Source organism: Pteropus alecto, unplaced genomic scaffold (assembly GCF_000325575.1).
Source record: "Pteropus alecto unplaced genomic scaffold, ASM32557v1 scaffold134, whole genome shotgun sequence".
Taxonomy (NCBI): Eukaryota; Metazoa; Chordata; class Mammalia; order Chiroptera; family Pteropodidae; genus Pteropus; species Pteropus alecto.
In genome coordinates this window covers 12,653,215-12,670,858 of record NW_006436283.1, presented here as the reverse complement: position 1 = coordinate 12,670,858, position 17,644 = coordinate 12,653,215, and the positions used below count along the sequence as shown (strand labels likewise).

Here is a 17,644-nt window from a genome sequence, read left to right as displayed (position 1 = left end):
GCCCCGCCCACCGCCCTGCTCTCCTTGCTTCCCCTGCCCAGCTCGCTCGGAGAGCCCCTTCCCGGGCCACGGCCGCGTCAACTTCCTGGGTCTGAACCTGGAGGAGCAGCAGGCCCGGGTGGGCCAGTGGGTGCTGCTCTTCCTGGGCGTCGCCCTGCTGGTGGCCACCTTGGGCCTCACCCAGCGGCTCTTCAGCATCCGCCACCACAACCTCCGCCGGCCCCACCGCGGGCCCCAATTCGGCTCTGAGGTGGAACTGAGACACTCCTGAGATGACCAGGCCATGTGGGCCAGCCGGGAAGCATCCACCACCGAGAGACCCGGATGGGGACACGCGGTGGGCTGAGGACCCAACACTCCTCTCACAGCTCACCCCAGCCCGCCCTCCTCCTCCTCCCGCCCTGCGCCTCCTCTCCACTTCGCCTCCAGTCCTGTGCTACGAATCCGTCCTCCAGATCCCGAACCGCGGTGACCCCTGTTCCCCAGTCTCCAGGCACCAGGCCACCTAACAAGGAACCCCCCCACCCCAGCCTCTCTGTGAATACAATTAAAGGTCCTGCCCTCCCATCTGAGTCTGTGTCCCTCACCGGGAAGCCAGGGACAAGGTCGGGGATGCTCTCCTGCTTCCTGGCAGCCAAGCAGGTCCCTTCAATGGGCGTCTTCAGACTCCTCCAAGAAGAGCCTGGGAAAATGACCCCGCGCTCTGGCCCTGGCACCACCCAGCAGCGCCCACGCCTGTCTTCCCTCCAGCCAGGCAATCGGCCAGTGTCCTGTCTTGGCAGTCAGTCCCTGCCCAGCCCAGGCACCAACCCAGGAGGATTCTGGGAAGCAGACATCCTGAGTTTCTGGCCTCACATTCCCATGTGCTTCAGGAGTCCTACCCCAGCTGTTTCCATAAATAGCTGGGGCTCCCAGATGGAATGCTCCCCTGGGGGAGAGTGCCTTGCCTGTGCCTGACTCATTGAAGGTACAGAACTGGCCCCACGGTCCCCTCAACCTCCTGCCTACATCAGCTTTATGTCCACTTGTGTAAGTGGACAGATCCACTTGAGTGTTGCCCTTGGGGACCAGGTCCAGGTCCCTTCTCCGTAGCTGGAGAGGGGCCCTAAACGCTGGAGCATGGTAGTAGCTGGCGCCCATGTAGGAACAGCTGCCGGAGGCTACCCCTGCCTGTCCCCCAGTGCATGCCCTCACCCTGAGCCTCCTCTCAGAAGGCCAATATGGGTTTGAGGGAGTATCATTTTGAGGGACATTTTTATAACTTTTATCGACATGTTTATCATAGAAAATTTGTAAAATACAGAGAATAATAAAATAAAAGCCCTTTATATCAATATCACGAGATAAGCACTGTTGACATGTTGGTGTCTATCTTTCCCGCCCTTTTTTCTCAGCACGTTTTATTTTAAACGGGATCACACTGTACCTACAGTTGTGTTGTGTATCCTTTTTCCAGGGAACATGGCTAGATGTATTTTTCAGATATTTAAATGTCAAACCTAGAACCTGGCCAAATGGAAGTTGGTCAGTTTTCTGGGGCCAGAGGCTTCCACTGCCAGCCTGGCCCCCTCTGTCAGGACCCTCGGCCTCAAGCCTCTTTCCAGCTTTGTTGAGGCCCAACCCCTAATATCTGTCCCCCAATCTCCTTTAATTTACTTTTTTCCCTCCACCTCCAGCTGCCACGTTTATCTGTGTTTGTGTCTGTGTCTGTGTGTGTGTTTGTTGCACATAGATTTGGTTGTACAGGCCTGTTCCACGAGGCAGGATGTGGAGTTGAGGTATTTGGGATACGCAAGAGTATGGAAGTTTACAGTTACTTAGGACAATGGAATTTATAAACAAATCCTCTAAATAGTTCCAAGCCTCTCCCACAATAGACTCCATTAATTACCCTCTTCCCCACCCTGATGTTTTGAAAGCTCTTTGTCTGCCAGACAAAGGTCATCTTCACATCACCCTCTTTCCTATCTCTATGAACTGCAGAGGCTCATGCTGCCAGTGAGAGCTCGTGAGCAATGTGAAGGAACCAGCTTTCAATGCCCACAGGTCTGAGCTGCAGAATGAGGGCAAAGAAACACATTGTGGTCAGCCCAATCAGCCTTATCTACTAGGCCTTTTGAAATATTAAAATTGTTTAGACTCCTATTTCTGCCTCTTTGGGTGAGGGAGGATGTAGCCCTGTTTACCTGGAAGGTGGCAAAGGAAGAAAGAGGTGGTGACATCAGGAATAGAGGCTGTTCCAGCACCTTCTACTGGTGGCCTGAAGCCTGAGCCCCTTCCCCGTGCTGTGCCTGCCGGGCACCTACTCCTGGGTGACCAGCTCACTCTTACCTACAGGAGCCAAAGGTAGTTATGGTTACTGGACAGTTTCTCTGATCTCTCCAGCACCTCCCAAACCCCACTTCGGTGGATGAATGGAACACGAAATACTATTCAGCCCTAAAAAAGGAAATCTTGCCATTTGCAATAACATAAAGGGACCTCGAGGGCATTGTGCTAAGTGAAATAAGTCAGAAAAAGACAAATGCTGTATGATTTCACTTATATGTGAAATCTAAAAACAAAATACAAACAAGAAAATAAAAATGAACTTATAGAGAACAAATTGGTAGTTACCAGAAGTGGAAGGAGAGAGGGTGGATGAAATGGGTGAAGTTGGTCAAAAGGCATAAACTTCCTTTTATAAGGTAAGTTCTGGGTTGTAATGTCTCACACGGTGACTTTAGTTAGCAGACAAAAAATACTGTTTGATCAAACATGTCTGTATGCTTGAAGCAGGAGGAGAGACTTCCCTAAGAGCTCAGTCTGCCAGTTAACCAGAAGTGTCATTGATTTTTTCCTTGTGTTTTAAATAAATTTTGATTATAGTCTACGGCCATGCCACCCTGAACAAGCCCAATCCTGTCTGATCTCGGAAGCTAAGCAGGGTTGGGCCTGGTTAGTACTTGGATGGGAGACCACCTAGGAAGACCAGGTGTTATAGGCGTAAAAAAAAATTAAAAAATAAGGGATTGTAAACTGACAAGGTCCTTGCAATCTGCGAGGTCAACCAAGGGTTGCCTTGCCTAAAAAAAATTAAAAAATAATAATAAAAGAAAAACTTTTGAGTATAACATCATATTTGAAGGATGGTTTGGTCAGTTTCTCCGGTAATGATACCAGCTTGTGTGAAGGGGTATGAGGATGTGGATGCACTGGGCTGAACAGTGTGAGTGAAGGAAACACAGGGCGGAGGAAGTGGGGCTGTGGAGGAAAGTGAGTCTAAGAAAGGAATCCCCAAGTGAGATGGATGGGGCTGGTCTCCCCAGACTATATGTGTCAGGCTACCAGGGAGTCACCAAAGGCTGGCAGAGAGCTGGAATCCTGACAGTCGATGCTCGCACCAGGCTCAGGTATCATGGACGTGCACCATGAATGGACGGTGCCAGCCACACCTCCCTCCCTACACCCCTCACAGACCTCTGTCTCTCTTTTGTTCTTCCCACTGACTGCAAACTCGTAATCCCTGGGGATGGAAAGAGAGGAAGGGTCTTGCACAGCCCTGGAGATGATCGCACATCCCACAGAGAGAAAAGAGCCAAATATGCGAACATAGGCGGTCAAATCAGAAGAACATGGAGACAACTATGATTCCGGAGTCCAGAGACTCAGAGATGTCACTTCCATCCTATCCATCCATCCATCCATCCATCACCCCCATCCACCTGCTCAGAGGGGATTTCAGCCTGTGAAGGGAGGGGTCTCATCAATTCCTAGTCAAGGTCCAAGGATGGCTCCAAAGCCAGGGAGAAGTGAACAAGCAGAGTGGAACAGCTCTAGCCTAAAAGTCAAGAGCCCCGGTTCTCCTCTTGGCTCTGTCACTAACTAGCTGTCTGAACCAGGTCACATGGCTTCGCCATGCTGGACCTCAGTCTCCTCATCTGTGAAATGAGGACAGTTAAACCAGAAGGTGGGTGGGGGCTTTCCAGTTCTGACATTCCATGGCTGACCCTTTAGCCCCTGATGTCATAATATGGAGCCGGATCGCGATTGGCTTATAGCCTCCCCCAGCTCTGCTGTTCTCTTGGTCATGGGCACAAGATGGACTTGCCCTGGACCTTCCCTACTTGTACTCTTCTGTTATGGGCAGCTCTTGCCATGGCTCAGGACCGAGGGTTATCAGAGCTCAGGTGAGGCCGGGACCCAAAGCAGCATGGGATGTAACAAGGGGACCAGGCAGGGGCAGGCCACTACCAGGACAGCACGATGCCCATCTCCTTCCTGGCAGGCGAGCTCTACCATGAGACTGTGGCAAAGGAGTTACTGCAGTTTTATGAGCATACGGCCCAGATCGTGTGGAACCGGTTCACGGAGGCCACCTGGAACTATGTCACCAACATTACCAAGAAAAATCGGAAAGAAATGGTGTGGTACCACTTTCGCTCTAACCCCTTTTCCCCTGAGAAGAGCAGGGGGCTGTGGAATCCACTGCACCCCCTATCCAGAGCTAGAGGAAAGAGGGAAGCCCAAAAGTACGTGTTAAAACAAGCTACAAGCTCCGTGCCTCCTGGTGGCACTAAAGGTTCTCTGGGCAAGAATCTCTTGATGCTTTCCCCTTGTAAATATCACCTACTTGCCTTTAGGGACCCGGGCTCCCTCCTTTCTCCCTGTTAGCAAACTTTCAATGATTCTGATCCCTTAAAGTAGGGATCAGGAGGAAGCTGGGGGTCTGCGGCCCTGGAGTTCAATGTGGGACCCTCACTCCCTCCCCCAACTTCCCACAACAAATATGGTGACCCTCTTTCCAGCTGTACAAGGACACAGAGAAGTCTCGGCACATGCTGTACTTTGGCACCCGGGCCCGCCTGTTTAAGAACGCCAGTTTCCAGGACCCGACTATTAAGCGTATGCTGAGTAAGCTGCAGAACATAGACAAAGCGGCCCTGCCCAAGGACGAGCTCCGGGAGGTGATGGACGGAGCCCCCAGGTCTCCAGGAGCATGCTCACCGCCCCAGGGGTGGGTGGGCCTGCAGGGCGGGAGCTGGAGTGTGTGGGGCAGGAGGGAGGTTGGTGGGCAAGGCCAGAGCTTCCTTTGGGGAGGGAGGGGAGGGGAGGCTGGTGGGAAGATGCCTCAGCCAGGCCCTCTCCCAGCTGGTGGGGCTAGCACTGGGGGTGGGCCCACAGCACGGGCCTGCTCTGGGTGACACCTGCCCCCCCAGTACAACAAGATTCTGGCCTACATGGAGACAACGTACAGCACGGCCCAGGTGTGCCTGAATGAGGGGCCCTGCATGCCCCTGGAGCCCGGTGAGTGCCCAAGCCCTGCTCATACACCCCCCACAGCGCCGCCCTACTCAACTGTACCAGCCCCCTCGAAGAGCCCCCGCCCCGCCCCGCCAACTCCCATCCTCCTCCCTGCCCCAACTGTGTTTCCTTGTTTGGGGGTTGGGAGCTGTCTAGGGTGGATGAGGACAGAAGGCAGGAGGGAATAAGGGTCCCACCTTGGCTCCTTTTCCGGACATAGACCTCGAAGAAGTCATGGCCACCTCCCGGGACTATAAGGAGCTGCTGTGGGCCTGGCAGGGCTGGAGGGATGCTGCGGGGCGTCAGCTCCGTGTCGCCTTTGAGTACTACGTGCACCTCAGCAACAAGGCTGCAATGCTCAATGGTAAGACCGCACCCGCCCCTCACCGCCCTGGCCAGCCCCACCTGAGCAAATAGCACACGCATGGGTCTCAGCGTGAGCACCTCTGAGCCTGGCCCCCAACCCCTGCCATCCTAGGTTACAAAGACATGGGAGCCCTGTGGCGATCCCGCTATGAATCCAACACACTGGAACAAGACCTGGAACAGCTTTACCAGGAGCTGCAGCCACTCTACCTGAACCTGCACGCCTACGTGCGCCGGGCCCTGCACCGCCACTACGGGCCCGGAGTCATTAACTTGAAGGGGCCCATCCCTGCCCACCTCCTGGGTAAAGCCCCCGCTGGCAGTGGAGGTGGGGCTGGCAGAGGAGGCCTCCAAGCAGGCACTCAGTAAGGGCGGAGAGTTGTCTCCTGCTTCCTCTGAGCCCCTCCACTCCCCTTCCAGGGAACATGTGGGCTCAGTCTTGGGTCAAAATCTTGGACCTGGTCCTGCCCTTCCCGGATAAGCCCCCTGAGGACATCACAAAGATCATGCGAATCCAGGTAAGCGCTTGGCCTCTGACTGCCCCTGCCTGCTCCACACCCCTAGGCAGGGCCCCACGCACCTGCTCTTCCCCACAGCACTGGAAACCTGAGAAAATGTTCCAAGAGGCTGAAAAATTCATCACCTCCCTGGGGCTGCTTTCCACCCCTCCCGAGTTCTGGGAAAAGTCGATGATAGAAAGGCCGACCGACGGGCGGGCGGTGGAGTGCCATACTTCTGCCTGGGACTTCTTCAACGGCAAGGACTTCAGGTGCTCACCCAGCGGCCAGCACCACCCTCCTGGCCCTCTCTCGCTCTTCCTCTGCCCCTTCCACTCCCCACCTATCTGCCCTGCCTGTCTTAGGAAGTGGGAGAAAGAGTGGAGCTGGGGCAGAGAGGGAGCATGTGAGCCAGCAACATGGGTGAGGTGAGTGTGAGAACAAAAAGTCGTGGCCGCTGGTTGGATATGGTGCCTGGAGGCAGAAAATACAGCAACTGAGGCCTTGCTGGTCTCTGGCCCAACCACCCAACCCCTTAAGAGTCTGAATGGAGAAATCTCTCCTTCTCCCAGCACATCCCCATGCTCCTTGACCTCTGTCATTTAACCCTAGGATAAAGAAGTGCACTGAGGTGACCATAGAAGACCTGCTATCCGTCTTCCACCAGATGGGCCACATCCAGTACTTCATGCAGTATAAGAACCTCCCAGTGATCTTCCGCGCAGGCGCCAACCCAGCCTTTGAAGAGGCTGTGGGGTCGGTGGTCACCCTCTCGGCCTCCTCCCACAAGCACCTGCTCAACAGAGGCCTGCTCAGCCATCAGCACCAGGACTCAGGTGATAGGGCCTGCGAGGACCACAGAAGGACAGCCGAAGCCTGGGGCGGCCGCTAGGGCTCTCTAGGCAAAGCCGAAGGGAGGGAGAGCCAGGAGCCACCTCCTGACTGTCCTGCCCTCCCCAGAGGAGGAGGTCAATTTCCTGATGGGCATTGCCCTGGACAAGATCGCCTTCATTCCCTTCTCCTACCTGATGGACCTATTTCGCTGGAAAGTCTTTGATGGCACCATCCAGAAGAGCTCTTACAACCTGGAGTGGTGGAACCTCAGGTGAGGAAGACTGCTGCCCTGTGCTTTCTGCCCCCTTACACCCCTGGTGTGGGCAGGGCTTTCGGGTCAGCCTCAAGGGGGCAGCCAAGTCTCCTCTGAGGACAGACCTGGGCAAGCAATGCTGGTGACTTGAGGGCCTCTGGGGAAGTTGATGGCACCATCCAGAAGAGCTCTTACAACCTGGAGTGGTGGAACCTCAGGTGAGGAAGACTGCTGCCCTGTGCTTTCTGCCCCCTTACACCCCTGGTGTGGGCAGGGCTTTCGGGTCAGCCTCAAGGGGGCAGCCAAGTCTCCTCTGAGGACAGACCTGGGCAAGCAATGCTGGTGAGTTGAGGGCCTCCTGGGATAGTGTTGGCTGTTTGCAGTCACCAGACAAAAGCATCCCTGCTGAAGTGGATAGGTGCCAGCATGGGTGGTCATGAGGCCTCCCGTTGAATCTGGCACCAGCACTGAGCAGGCCTCTTAACCTTTCTAGGGATCCCAGTGGTGGCCCCAGCTGCTCCCTGAGGGGCTGGGACGCTCACATAATGGTTGCACCCGGGCTCCTCCAAGAACAGAACACTGCCCACCAGGCAGGCCCTCCTGCTCTTCTCCTCCCTCTCTGTTCCCACCACTGGGGCCAGCAGAGAGGACCTGAACGCTTTCCCTCCTGTGGAAAGAGTCCCCAAAAGAGAGAGGCAAGCTCACTGTGCTCTTTTCCACTGCCCCAACACGCACGCACACCTGTCTCTGACTTAGCATCCCTAGCATGTCTGAGGTCGGAACTGGCTGCCGAAGGGGCCACCAGTGGTCAGGCAGTGTCACTCTCGAGTGAGGAGCACTGGCATGGCCCCCCATCACTGACCCTTGGCCACTTGATTGTATAATGAATGCTGGTGGCCAGAGCGCCTCTCTCTCTGTCCGGCCTCAAACTGACTAGTTCAAATCTGCCAACCACGGTGTCTTTTGGAGCAACCATGAAGGGTCTGCACAAGCCCTTAAGTTTATTTGAACCTTTATAACAACCCACAGTCATTCATAGAATATGTGCCCAGCCCACAGTTGCACAGCAGCCCAGGGGTGACAGAGCTGGGCACTCCTTCCTTTGTCTTTTCACCCTCCTAACCCCACCCCAGATTCAGGACCAGGTCTCACCAATAGGATTGGCAGAGTCTTGGCCTTGTGCCCCTACAAGGGCACCTCCTACCAGCCATCCGAGGTGCCTGCAGGGACCCTTTTCCTCCTGTGGACCACACCCAACACCACCTGATGGAGACCAGGGGCTGAGGGAGAGGGGTGGTGGCTCTCTGGGCCCTGAACAAGGCCCTGCCAACTGGGAGAGGAGCCTCCCGACTCCGTCAGCCCCAGAGGATGATTCAGAGGTTCTAGTGAGCTAACAGTAAGACAACGAGCCTTTTCAAAGACTGTTTCATCCTAAAGATGGGTCATTTTATGCACATTTTACAGACCCCCATTTTACAACAGGGCTCAGTGGCAATTCGTGACTTTCCCACAGTCACACAGTTCAGGGGTAAAACTATACGAACCCGAATGTTATTGGGATCTGCCAACGACTAGTTCTGTGTCCTGCAGCCAGTTTCCTGATCTCTAAACCTTGGTTTCCTCGTTTGTAGAATGGGAATAACGGCAGGGTTACCTCACAGGGATGTTACTCTGTCTTCTTCTTGGTACTTGTTTCTAGATAAAATGACCTTGTCAATTGGTCTAAACCGGCCCCTGTCATTAGGATGCAAGTAGGGACCTTGCCTAGCTCGTTCCCTCCTGCGTTCCCAGAACCAGGACAGTGTTGAGTGTTCCTAGCACAGAGAAAGTGCTCAGTGAGTGTTAACCACTGTTACTATGTTATGACTCCCAGCCCCATATGTTTTCAACTCATTTATTTAATCAGTAAAAATGCATTAAGTGTCCTCTGCACACCAGGTCCTGTTTTGATAGCCGTGCAAGGGCTTCAAAATAAAAAGGCTCTGAGAACTCTAAAGGGTGGCACCATCGAATCCCGTTTTCCCTGCCAGGTTGAAGTACCAGGGCCTGTGCCCCCCTGTTCCTCGGACAGAGGATGACTTTGATCCAGGTGCCAAATTCCACATCTCTGCCAGCGTGCCCTACATACGGTAAAGGTCTGGGCCCTGCCAGCAGGACCAGCTTGGGGAGTCGGGGGTTGGGGACATGGGCACCAGGCTGGGGACTTCCAGGAAGGCCCTATATCCAGATGTCTCCCTGCGTCCCCACCCGCCTCTTACTACCAGGTCGCACGGCCCTCAGAGAGCCATGCCTTGGAATCCTCTGGGCTTTGACATCAAATCCTGTGTGAAGGGCAGAGCTGATGGGATTATTCTAACCCATCTCTGCTGTCCCCCAGAGGAGGGTGGGAATTAGGGAGGCAAAGGTTGTTTCCAGGGCTGAAGGGGAGAGGCCTTGCAGTATCCTAGGGCCAGCCCGAGGATGGGTCTGGCCGAAGAAACCTCAGCCTTGGCTGTGCCTGTTGACTGGACCCTCCTGGCCACTGCATGTCAGAGCTGACTGGCTCCACGTGGCTCTGGGCTGCCCACCCCTGACACCCACTTCCCAGTCTGCCCTTACATTCCTTTACCCAGGTACTTCCTCAGCCTGGTGATCCAGTTCCAGTTCCACGAAGCTCTGTGCAAGGCCTCAGGCCACACGGGTCCACTGCACCGGTGTGACATCTACAACTCCAAGCTGGCTGGGAAGCTCTTGGAGTGAGTGCCCTCCTCCCTCATTTGCTCTCAGTTCCTCCTCCCTCCCCTGTTGGCAGCCTGCCCCAGGCCCCTCCTCACGGCTACCCTAGGCCCCCTGAGCGGAGCTTGTACTGTAACAGAAATTCTTCCTCATGTAGGACTGCAGTCTCTCCTGCAGTCATCAAAGCCCATTTCCATTTCCTCTCGTGTAGCCCCAACTCCCATCAGAGAGACTGTTTAGCCCCTCCTGCTAACACATACATATATGCATGAGCACAATACTTTCACTCATTCACACACACTCTCACACAAACGCACACTCACACATATACACACACACTCTCACCACTCACTCACATGCCCACACACACACAAACACACACACACACACACACACACACACACGCACACACGCACTCACTCACTCGCACATGCCAATAAATCACACTATCCCAGATGGGAAGGCAGTCTTCCATCTGAATCCCCTTAGTCTTTCCTTGCAAGGTGCTTGCCTATCCTCTGGGCAGCATTTGATGCACCTTTGGGTGCACTCTGCCTTTCCCACCTGTTCTTGGAGATGCTTCGATCCAGTTCCCAGGCTGATCCAGACTGCTTTCATGCCAACCTCTCGGCACGCTCTGGCCAGCCTGTGGTCCACTTTGACCCTCTCCCCCAAGTCTTTTTTCTTGCACTTGGCATCTTGCCTCTCTTTTCCAATTCCTGCCTCTGTGGAGTTGGTTTTTGGTCCTGACAGGGAGAGGGGCAGGGGGAGCAGTAAGCTGACCTGATGGTAGGAAGCATTTACTACTCTAGGTTCGCTAATGAATGCTCTTACAGGGTTTCATGTTAGTAGCTTATAACTTTGCAAAGTAGATATTATCCATATTCCACAAATGAAGATACTGAAGCTATGAGAGGTAATGTGATTGCATGTCAGTCATCTGACAAGGGGCAAAGTCATGCACCGAGCCCCAAACTGAGTCTGGAACACAGTATCTTTCACCCTGGTGCTTTCAGTCAAAAGATACAGGTCTTCTGAGGTCAGACGTGGGTCTACTGGTCCTAGGATCAACGCTCCAACACTGACATGGTCTTTGAATTTCAACTGATTTCAATAGGTCCATTTCCCTAATTGGTCAAGGTCATCTTTAGTTTTATTCCTGTCTCTCAGAGGATTAACAAATCCACATCATTTAGTACCCTTTGCAAATGTAATGAGCATATTTGTGATCCCACCATGCAGTTTGTCAGTAACCACCAGGCCAGATGGAGCTACAGGACTGATCCCCTGGCTTTGCTCCCAGGGAAGGCTGTACCTTGCCAGCCTATTGTCTCTCTAGGCTATTTGTTTTTCCATCTTTTCACACTACAGGGGTTTATTCTAGTTGACTGCCTAGGTAGAGCTTTTCTGAATGCATGGAACATAAGGGGCCTCTCTGCTCTCTGAATTCATGCCTGACTGCCCATCATTTATTCATTCAGCAAACATTTACTTGTGCCCGTGGTGACCAGCCTGCTTGTATCCAGCAGGGGGCAATGGGTCACAGGATAAATCAATAACCACAATACAAAAAGGGAGCTGGTACAGTAGAAAAGGACTTTGGTGAACATGCAAAGAGGGTGAGAAGGTCATGCTGGGGTACAAAGGAGGGATCTCTGTCTCCAAACACAAGAGTGCAAAAAATAAGACATTTGTTTTCTATACATCCACTCACTTTTAACTCTGAGTCTTCAGCCCACTTGATTGGTGGGACATTTGACTCAGTCTTTCTCGCCACTTCCCTCCTCCACTTCACTCAGGGCATACAAGGCTCCCAGACTCTGACTTGACATCAAAGCATGTAGAGGACTTGCCACACGTGGCTGGTCACTGCTCACCAGTCCTCATACATCATTGTCCAGACCCCTGCTCAGGGAAGACTCTGAGTTCCAAGTTGAGGACTTCAAACACCTCTGCAGAGGGCAGAGAGGTCTCTGAGAAAGGGGGATGTCATGAGCTTTAGGGAGGTGGGATGGTAGCAGAGTGAAATATGGGCTGTGGAGGGGAGGGGGAAATGAGTGCTTACACAGGAGAAGGATTTGGGCGAGATTCTTGGCTGCTCTTTTGCCTACTATATCTGAAAATTTGATCTTGCTACTTTTGACTCATCTTTCTAAATGGAATTGCCCTGAAACAGCCTCCTGGCTGGTTCTGTTGTAAAGGGAGGGTCAAAGTGAACTTGGTCCTAGTTCCCAAAGTCCCTCTGTCTCATACAGCCAGCCACGGTGGGCTTGACCCATTGCTGCCACCTTGGAGTTCAGAGCTTCAGGCAGTTCCCAGATGCCACCTTTGCAAGTCTCTTATGCTGCCTACGTGGGTCAAGTCTAACTTGACTTAAACCGCTGGGCTTAAGTCTAACCTTATGTTCTACCCTGTGTGAAAGACTCTTTCTAAATAGGCAGATTCTCAATAGTCAAAGCATTTCCCCCTCAAGGTCCTTCCCTTTTCCCAGGACCCAGCATCTGATAAAATCCTCTTACCTAAAGTTGGTTGTGGATTTTTGTTTTTGTTTTTTTTCTATTAATCTTGATGACTTTTCTCTTCCATTTCTCTTGCATCTGAACTATATTTCTATCCCAGTGGCTTCTGCTGAGGACTCACTGACCATTAGTTTCCTTACCTCATTCTTTCCTAGTTGTTTATTAAGTGGTGTGTCTTTGCAAGCTACAAAGTTCTCTTTCACCACCATTATGTGACTTAATCCTCACCACAGTGAAAGGCAGGTATTAATGGGGCCCATTTTATTGTTGAGGAATCTGAAGCTAAGAGAGGTTAGGTTGATTGCCTGAGGTTATACAGTCCATAAGTAGCACTGTTGGATCTTGAACCTGCGTCCTGTTAGTATAGACACCACTCTCTGATTTTTGAGCCTCTAAACCTCACCTCTCTCCTATTCAGACTGGGAAACACGTTGAGAAGGCTCAATATATGCCCCCTGCTGCCTCCATAGGAATCCTCAGTTGGAAGAGCCTAGAGGTCTGGCTTCAGCACACTGTACCCCCACCATGAGTATGCAGGCCAAGCCTGAGGCTTGACGCCCTGCCATCAAGCGCTGGGCGTGTCCTGAGCAGATCTGACATTTGTACAGTACTACGGCCATACGCAGAGCACATCCCATGCTCTTTATCTCTCTAATCCTCTCAAACACTCCCCGTGAGACCAAAAGGGGCCGAAGAGCTGCCTCTCCCTACTGACACTGAGTCTATCGTGGGAAACAGTGCCTCGAGACTTCATGCCCATCGGGGTCCAGGGGAATAATAATCACCACAGTAGTGGTAATAAAAATAGCAATAATAATTTTTTAAAATGATAATAATAGTAATTTTTATTCCTCTGTCCCAAGTGGACAGCTAACATTCATTGCCTGCCTACTACACTCCCAGCGTTGTGGCTTATTCAATCATCACATCAACCCTAGGAGACAGGTACTATTATAATCTCCTATGGATATGGCAACTGAGGCTTAGAAAGGTTAAGTTACTTGTCCAGGGTCCCACAGCTACTGAATGACAGATCAGGATTCAAACCCAGATTGGTTTTATTTCAAAGCTTCTGATTTTTATACACTATGCTGAGCTCTGAGCCAAAGTTGGGCATACTGAGGGGGTCCTAGCAGCACCAGCTGATGACCCTACACAGCCTTACAGTTGTACCCACCGTCTCAGGGATATCCTAAAGCTGGGTTCCAGCAAACCCTGGCCAGAGGTCCTGCAGAGGATAACTGGGAATAGCAAGATGTCCACAAAGGCCCTTATGACCTACTTCAAGCCTCTGCTAAACTGGCTGGTCACCGAGAACGTGCGTCAAGGGGAGATCCTGGGCTGGCCGGACTTCTCCTGTTCCTTTGAAGGTTTGATAATCTGCCCCTGGTCCCAACTCTGGTCCAGTCCCAAGCCCTACCCTAGCCTTCTAGGCCAGCCCCTAACCCAACTCAGCCTTAGCCCTTAGCCAATCTATCACCTGGCTTGAACAAGCACAACGTGGCTGCTGCGTGACCCTGTCTGCACCTGATGCAGCCTCGGCCAAGAACACAGCCCATGCCCCAACCCATGCCCCAATTGCTTTCCTGTGCACTGCCCAGCTAGACTTCCAGGATGGCATATGAGCACAGGGTGGGCATCTTGCCTCTTAACCCTTGCATGGAGCCCCTGATTGGCTCCATGGGGTATGTACTCCTTCTCTTCCTTCTACTTCTCTTTCTCGCCCTCCTTCCAGCACAATGCTCTCACCTGTGGCATGGGAGGTAGGTGCCTGAGGCTGAGAGTAAAGGCCAGTGGAAGTCGGACCCTTTCTGATGACCACAGGGCAACTCAGGGCCCCCTCCCCAGTTCCGCCTGCTTTATGAGACTCTCATGTCTTCCACAGAAAAAGACACACACGAGGTAAAATTCCTGAGTCTACAGCTGGACTCTCAGCAGGCCAAATTCGGACAGTGGGTGTTGCTGGCCTTGAGCTTTGTCTTGTTCCTGGTGGCCCTCCTGCTGGCCTGCAGGCTGTACTCCCTGGAAAAAAGGTCACTGACTCAGGACAGCAATGTACAGGACACCAATACACAGGACACCGGTTCACAGAAAACCAAACTACTTGAGACACCATCCAACACCTACTTCCTGGGCATAGCCATGGAGCCCAGCAAGGTTGCCAAAAGACAGTGGATTCTTCTGAGCCTCTGCCTCATCCTGATGCTGTGCTCAATCATCCTGACCATTCGGATTTTCACACAGCACAACGGGAAGCCTCCATGGATGAGCGCTGAATGGTGGAGCTTGGACTAGACACCAGTGCAACTGGTGAGGCTTGGGGACGGGAGGAGGAAGGCCAAGCCAGAGAGGGCTGGGGGGAGGCTGGGGAGGGGACGGCTTGCATGCATAGTACCCAACTGCAATTGAGTGCAGCCGTGGCCGATCTGGGTACGTGGGAAGTTGTAACTGTGTGTTTGTGAATTCATGTATGCAAGGCCATATGCACAGGTGATTGATTCTGCATGATTCTGTGTGATTCCATATATTCTTTGTATGCCATGGCTTCCAGGCCAACCTCCTTCCCCTAGGGACCCAGGAACCATGGTTTTAATGACTCAGTGGCTGTATCCCTCCAAAACAGCCTCCACCTCAATTCATGCCCAGAACTCGTTCGTCACACAGCCTTGTTTTCTTCAGGTGCCCAATTGTCAGGCTAGACTGAGACTGCAGTGTCCAAGGAATGTTCGCTTTAGTTAGAAAGAGGATGCTGCTTCAGTCCCCTTATAAAATGTAATAAAGTAGAACTGGACATTCCTATGTAAATCATAGGTGCCCAGTATATGAGCATAGTGCTCTGTATACTGGCCAACACATCCTTCTGCTGATCTTCTGGTCTACCCTATGTCGAGTTGCATAATCCAGCCCTCAAAAGCTACTTTTCAGCCACCTGACACGCAAGTAGCCTCACAAACTTCCCTACAGCCCTCTCTGCTCCAGTCCAGGCCCACCCAAATGGAAACAGTCGGTAGCTGGGCACCAAGCCAGGCTTGATTAATGATTGACTTCTTGAATATTTAAACAAAGCTCATCTCTAGCCACTCGCTCTGGAGATGGCCTTGTTCAACACACACACCTGCTGCCTGGCCTGTTGCCCTGGGGATTGAGCACAGGGCAAACGGCACCTTTCTACACTTAATGGAGGAGGGGCAGACAGGGAGAGAATGCTGTTGGAGGACATTTGAGGATACTTTAATGACAAGCCTGGGAAGAGAGAGAGAAGGCCTCTGTTCTTGCTCCTTCTAGCTCTTTTTTTCCAGCCTGGGTCTGCCCATCATGGGGACAAATTGAATTTGAACTGAGGCCCCAGGGGCTCCTGGGGAGGCTGAGAATCAGTACCTGTCAGAGATTAGGGGAGCCTTGGGGTTGGGGAGTAGCATCACAGCTAGTAATTACAGAGAGGAGGCACCAGGGCTGCAGTTGAGCTGGTGGGGAGGTGGACAAAAGATGGGACCAGCTCTCTCTAGATTAAGGATCTGAGCCCAGAAGTCAGGGGTTCCAGGGACAGGGACTAGGCTGAGATCTCCATGGACTCTACCTCTGCCCAGGTTTCACGAGGTCGTCTTGAGTTTTGGCTGAGCCCACACACTTCATGCAGACTCCACAGCAACCTCATGTGATGTCTCTATCACTACATTGCTGTGCTGTAATGTCCTTATTTGTCTCCATTACTAGGACTGTGCCCCCATGTAACACCTGTAGCCAGCATGGGCCATGGCATATAGTGGGGACCTGGAAAATGTTTGAATGAGTGAATAAGTGAGTGAACGAGTCTACCACTGCTCAAGTCCCTCCTCAGAGCTCAGCACCCCACAGACTGAGCCCATGAGGAACAGCCCCACCTTTCCTCCACAGCCAGCCTGCCCCGCCCCACAGGGGCAGCCAAGACAACTCTGCCCCACAAGGAGGCCACATTTGCAGCGTTCCCATCCCCCAGCCACAGTGGCCAAAGAGGCCCCCATCTGGCATTGTGGCTCTGAGTGGCAAAGGCACAGCCAGCCCAGGACTCCAAGCCTCTCACCTGGACTCCAGCAAAAATCTCACTGAGCCTCCTTGTCCATTCTCCCTCCCCCACCTACCACTGTAAAGTTTATTTCACCGGAATATTTCCTTCATGTCTAACTACTTAAGAACTTAGTTGTACATCCAATTAAATCTAGATGTTCAAAATGGCATCTGAGGGTCTTTATCAATCCCCCTTTTCTCCAACCTCACTGCTCCCAGCCCCCAGCTCAGCCCCTTTGCACTGACTGTACCATCGGCCTTTGCTTAAGGTACATGTTCCATTTGAATGCTTGCCCTCCAAGACCTGGCTCAAAACTGGTCTTTGGACCTTCTGCAAAGCTCCAAGCCCACCGAGATGCTCCGTGAACAGTGGTCTCTTTCTCTTCCTCTTTTCCAAGAAGCCTCTTTCAATAAACCTCATCCAATCCCCATCTGCTTCTTCTAGTGTATTTTCAATCAGTATTTAGAAACTTTTATCGGTGTGTCACTTGCTAATAGTTCATTTTAAATCTGGTCTCCTCTCAAGCAGAGTCTGTATGCCAAGAGCTCTCAGGCCTCTGAAGAAAGCAACTTATTGCATATTTCTTGTACCCTTCATGTGTACTCCTACCCCATTCTCCCAGGACCAGGTCCTAGATGGGCTTGCTACTAGGAGCTCTGCATGGGCATTTGAGTTCAGCTGGAGGGCACTTCATAAGGGCAGGCAACAGATCTAACTGTACCATTGCAAGGGTCAGGCCCAGCGGTAAGACTAGGAAAGAAACGTTCAGCAAAAGACCACCTGAGTCCTAACGACCCGTTCTGCCCGCCCCTTCCCCCGCCTGAGAGATCCGCCCGGAAACGTCCACTATGTACTGGGACAAGGGCAGAAAACACAAGATCCTCAGAGAAGCCGGGTGCGATTCCGGGCTCCGAACTCCCGCCTAGCTCCGCCCCCTAAGAGTCAGGGCCCCGCCCCTGCCCCGTCGAGTCTGGGAGAAGTTGCCCCCGCCCCGCGGACCCCGCCCCTCTGCCGCCGCACGGCTTCTTTCAGCACCGCGGCGCGGACAGCTCCCGGGCCGGCGCCGAAGGGAAGAGGCGCGGCGAAAGGCCGGCGGGGGGGGGCCGGGGAGGGCCGCGCGGAGTAGACACCG

The 17,644-nt window shown here is 52.8% G+C and overlaps 2 protein-coding genes and 1 pseudogene across 2 annotated transcripts in view; all 3 read left to right on the top strand.

Moving 5' to 3' along the window:
• Positions 1-1,262, top strand: part of LOC102880255 (angiotensin-converting enzyme) — a 13,564-nt gene extending 12,302 nt beyond the window's left edge. Inside the window, exon 14 of the mRNA XM_025047196.1 lies at positions 42-1,262. Coding sequence (XP_024902964.1) covers positions 42-271 — 230 coding nt within the window. The 3' untranslated portion in view covers positions 272-1,262. The remainder of the gene's footprint in view (positions 1-41) is intronic.
• A 1,605-nt stretch (positions 1,263-2,867) lies between these two features.
• Positions 2,868-2,986, top strand: LOC112480177 (annotated as a pseudogene).
• Positions 2,987-4,245: 1,259 nt separating this feature from the next.
• On the top strand, positions 4,246-14,762 carry ACE (angiotensin I converting enzyme). The gene is made up of 13 exons (XM_006912431.1): positions 4,246-4,404; positions 4,788-4,946; positions 5,199-5,286; positions 5,504-5,647; positions 5,762-5,953; positions 6,070-6,167; positions 6,246-6,418; positions 6,759-6,982; positions 7,107-7,251; positions 9,264-9,362; positions 9,846-9,968; positions 13,653-13,837; positions 14,353-14,762. The coding sequence occupies exons 1-13, from the start codon at positions 4,246-4,248 to the stop codon at positions 14,760-14,762; spliced, it is 2,199 nt and encodes a 732-aa protein (XP_006912493.1).
• The last annotated feature ends 2,882 nt before the right edge of the window (positions 14,763-17,644 follow it).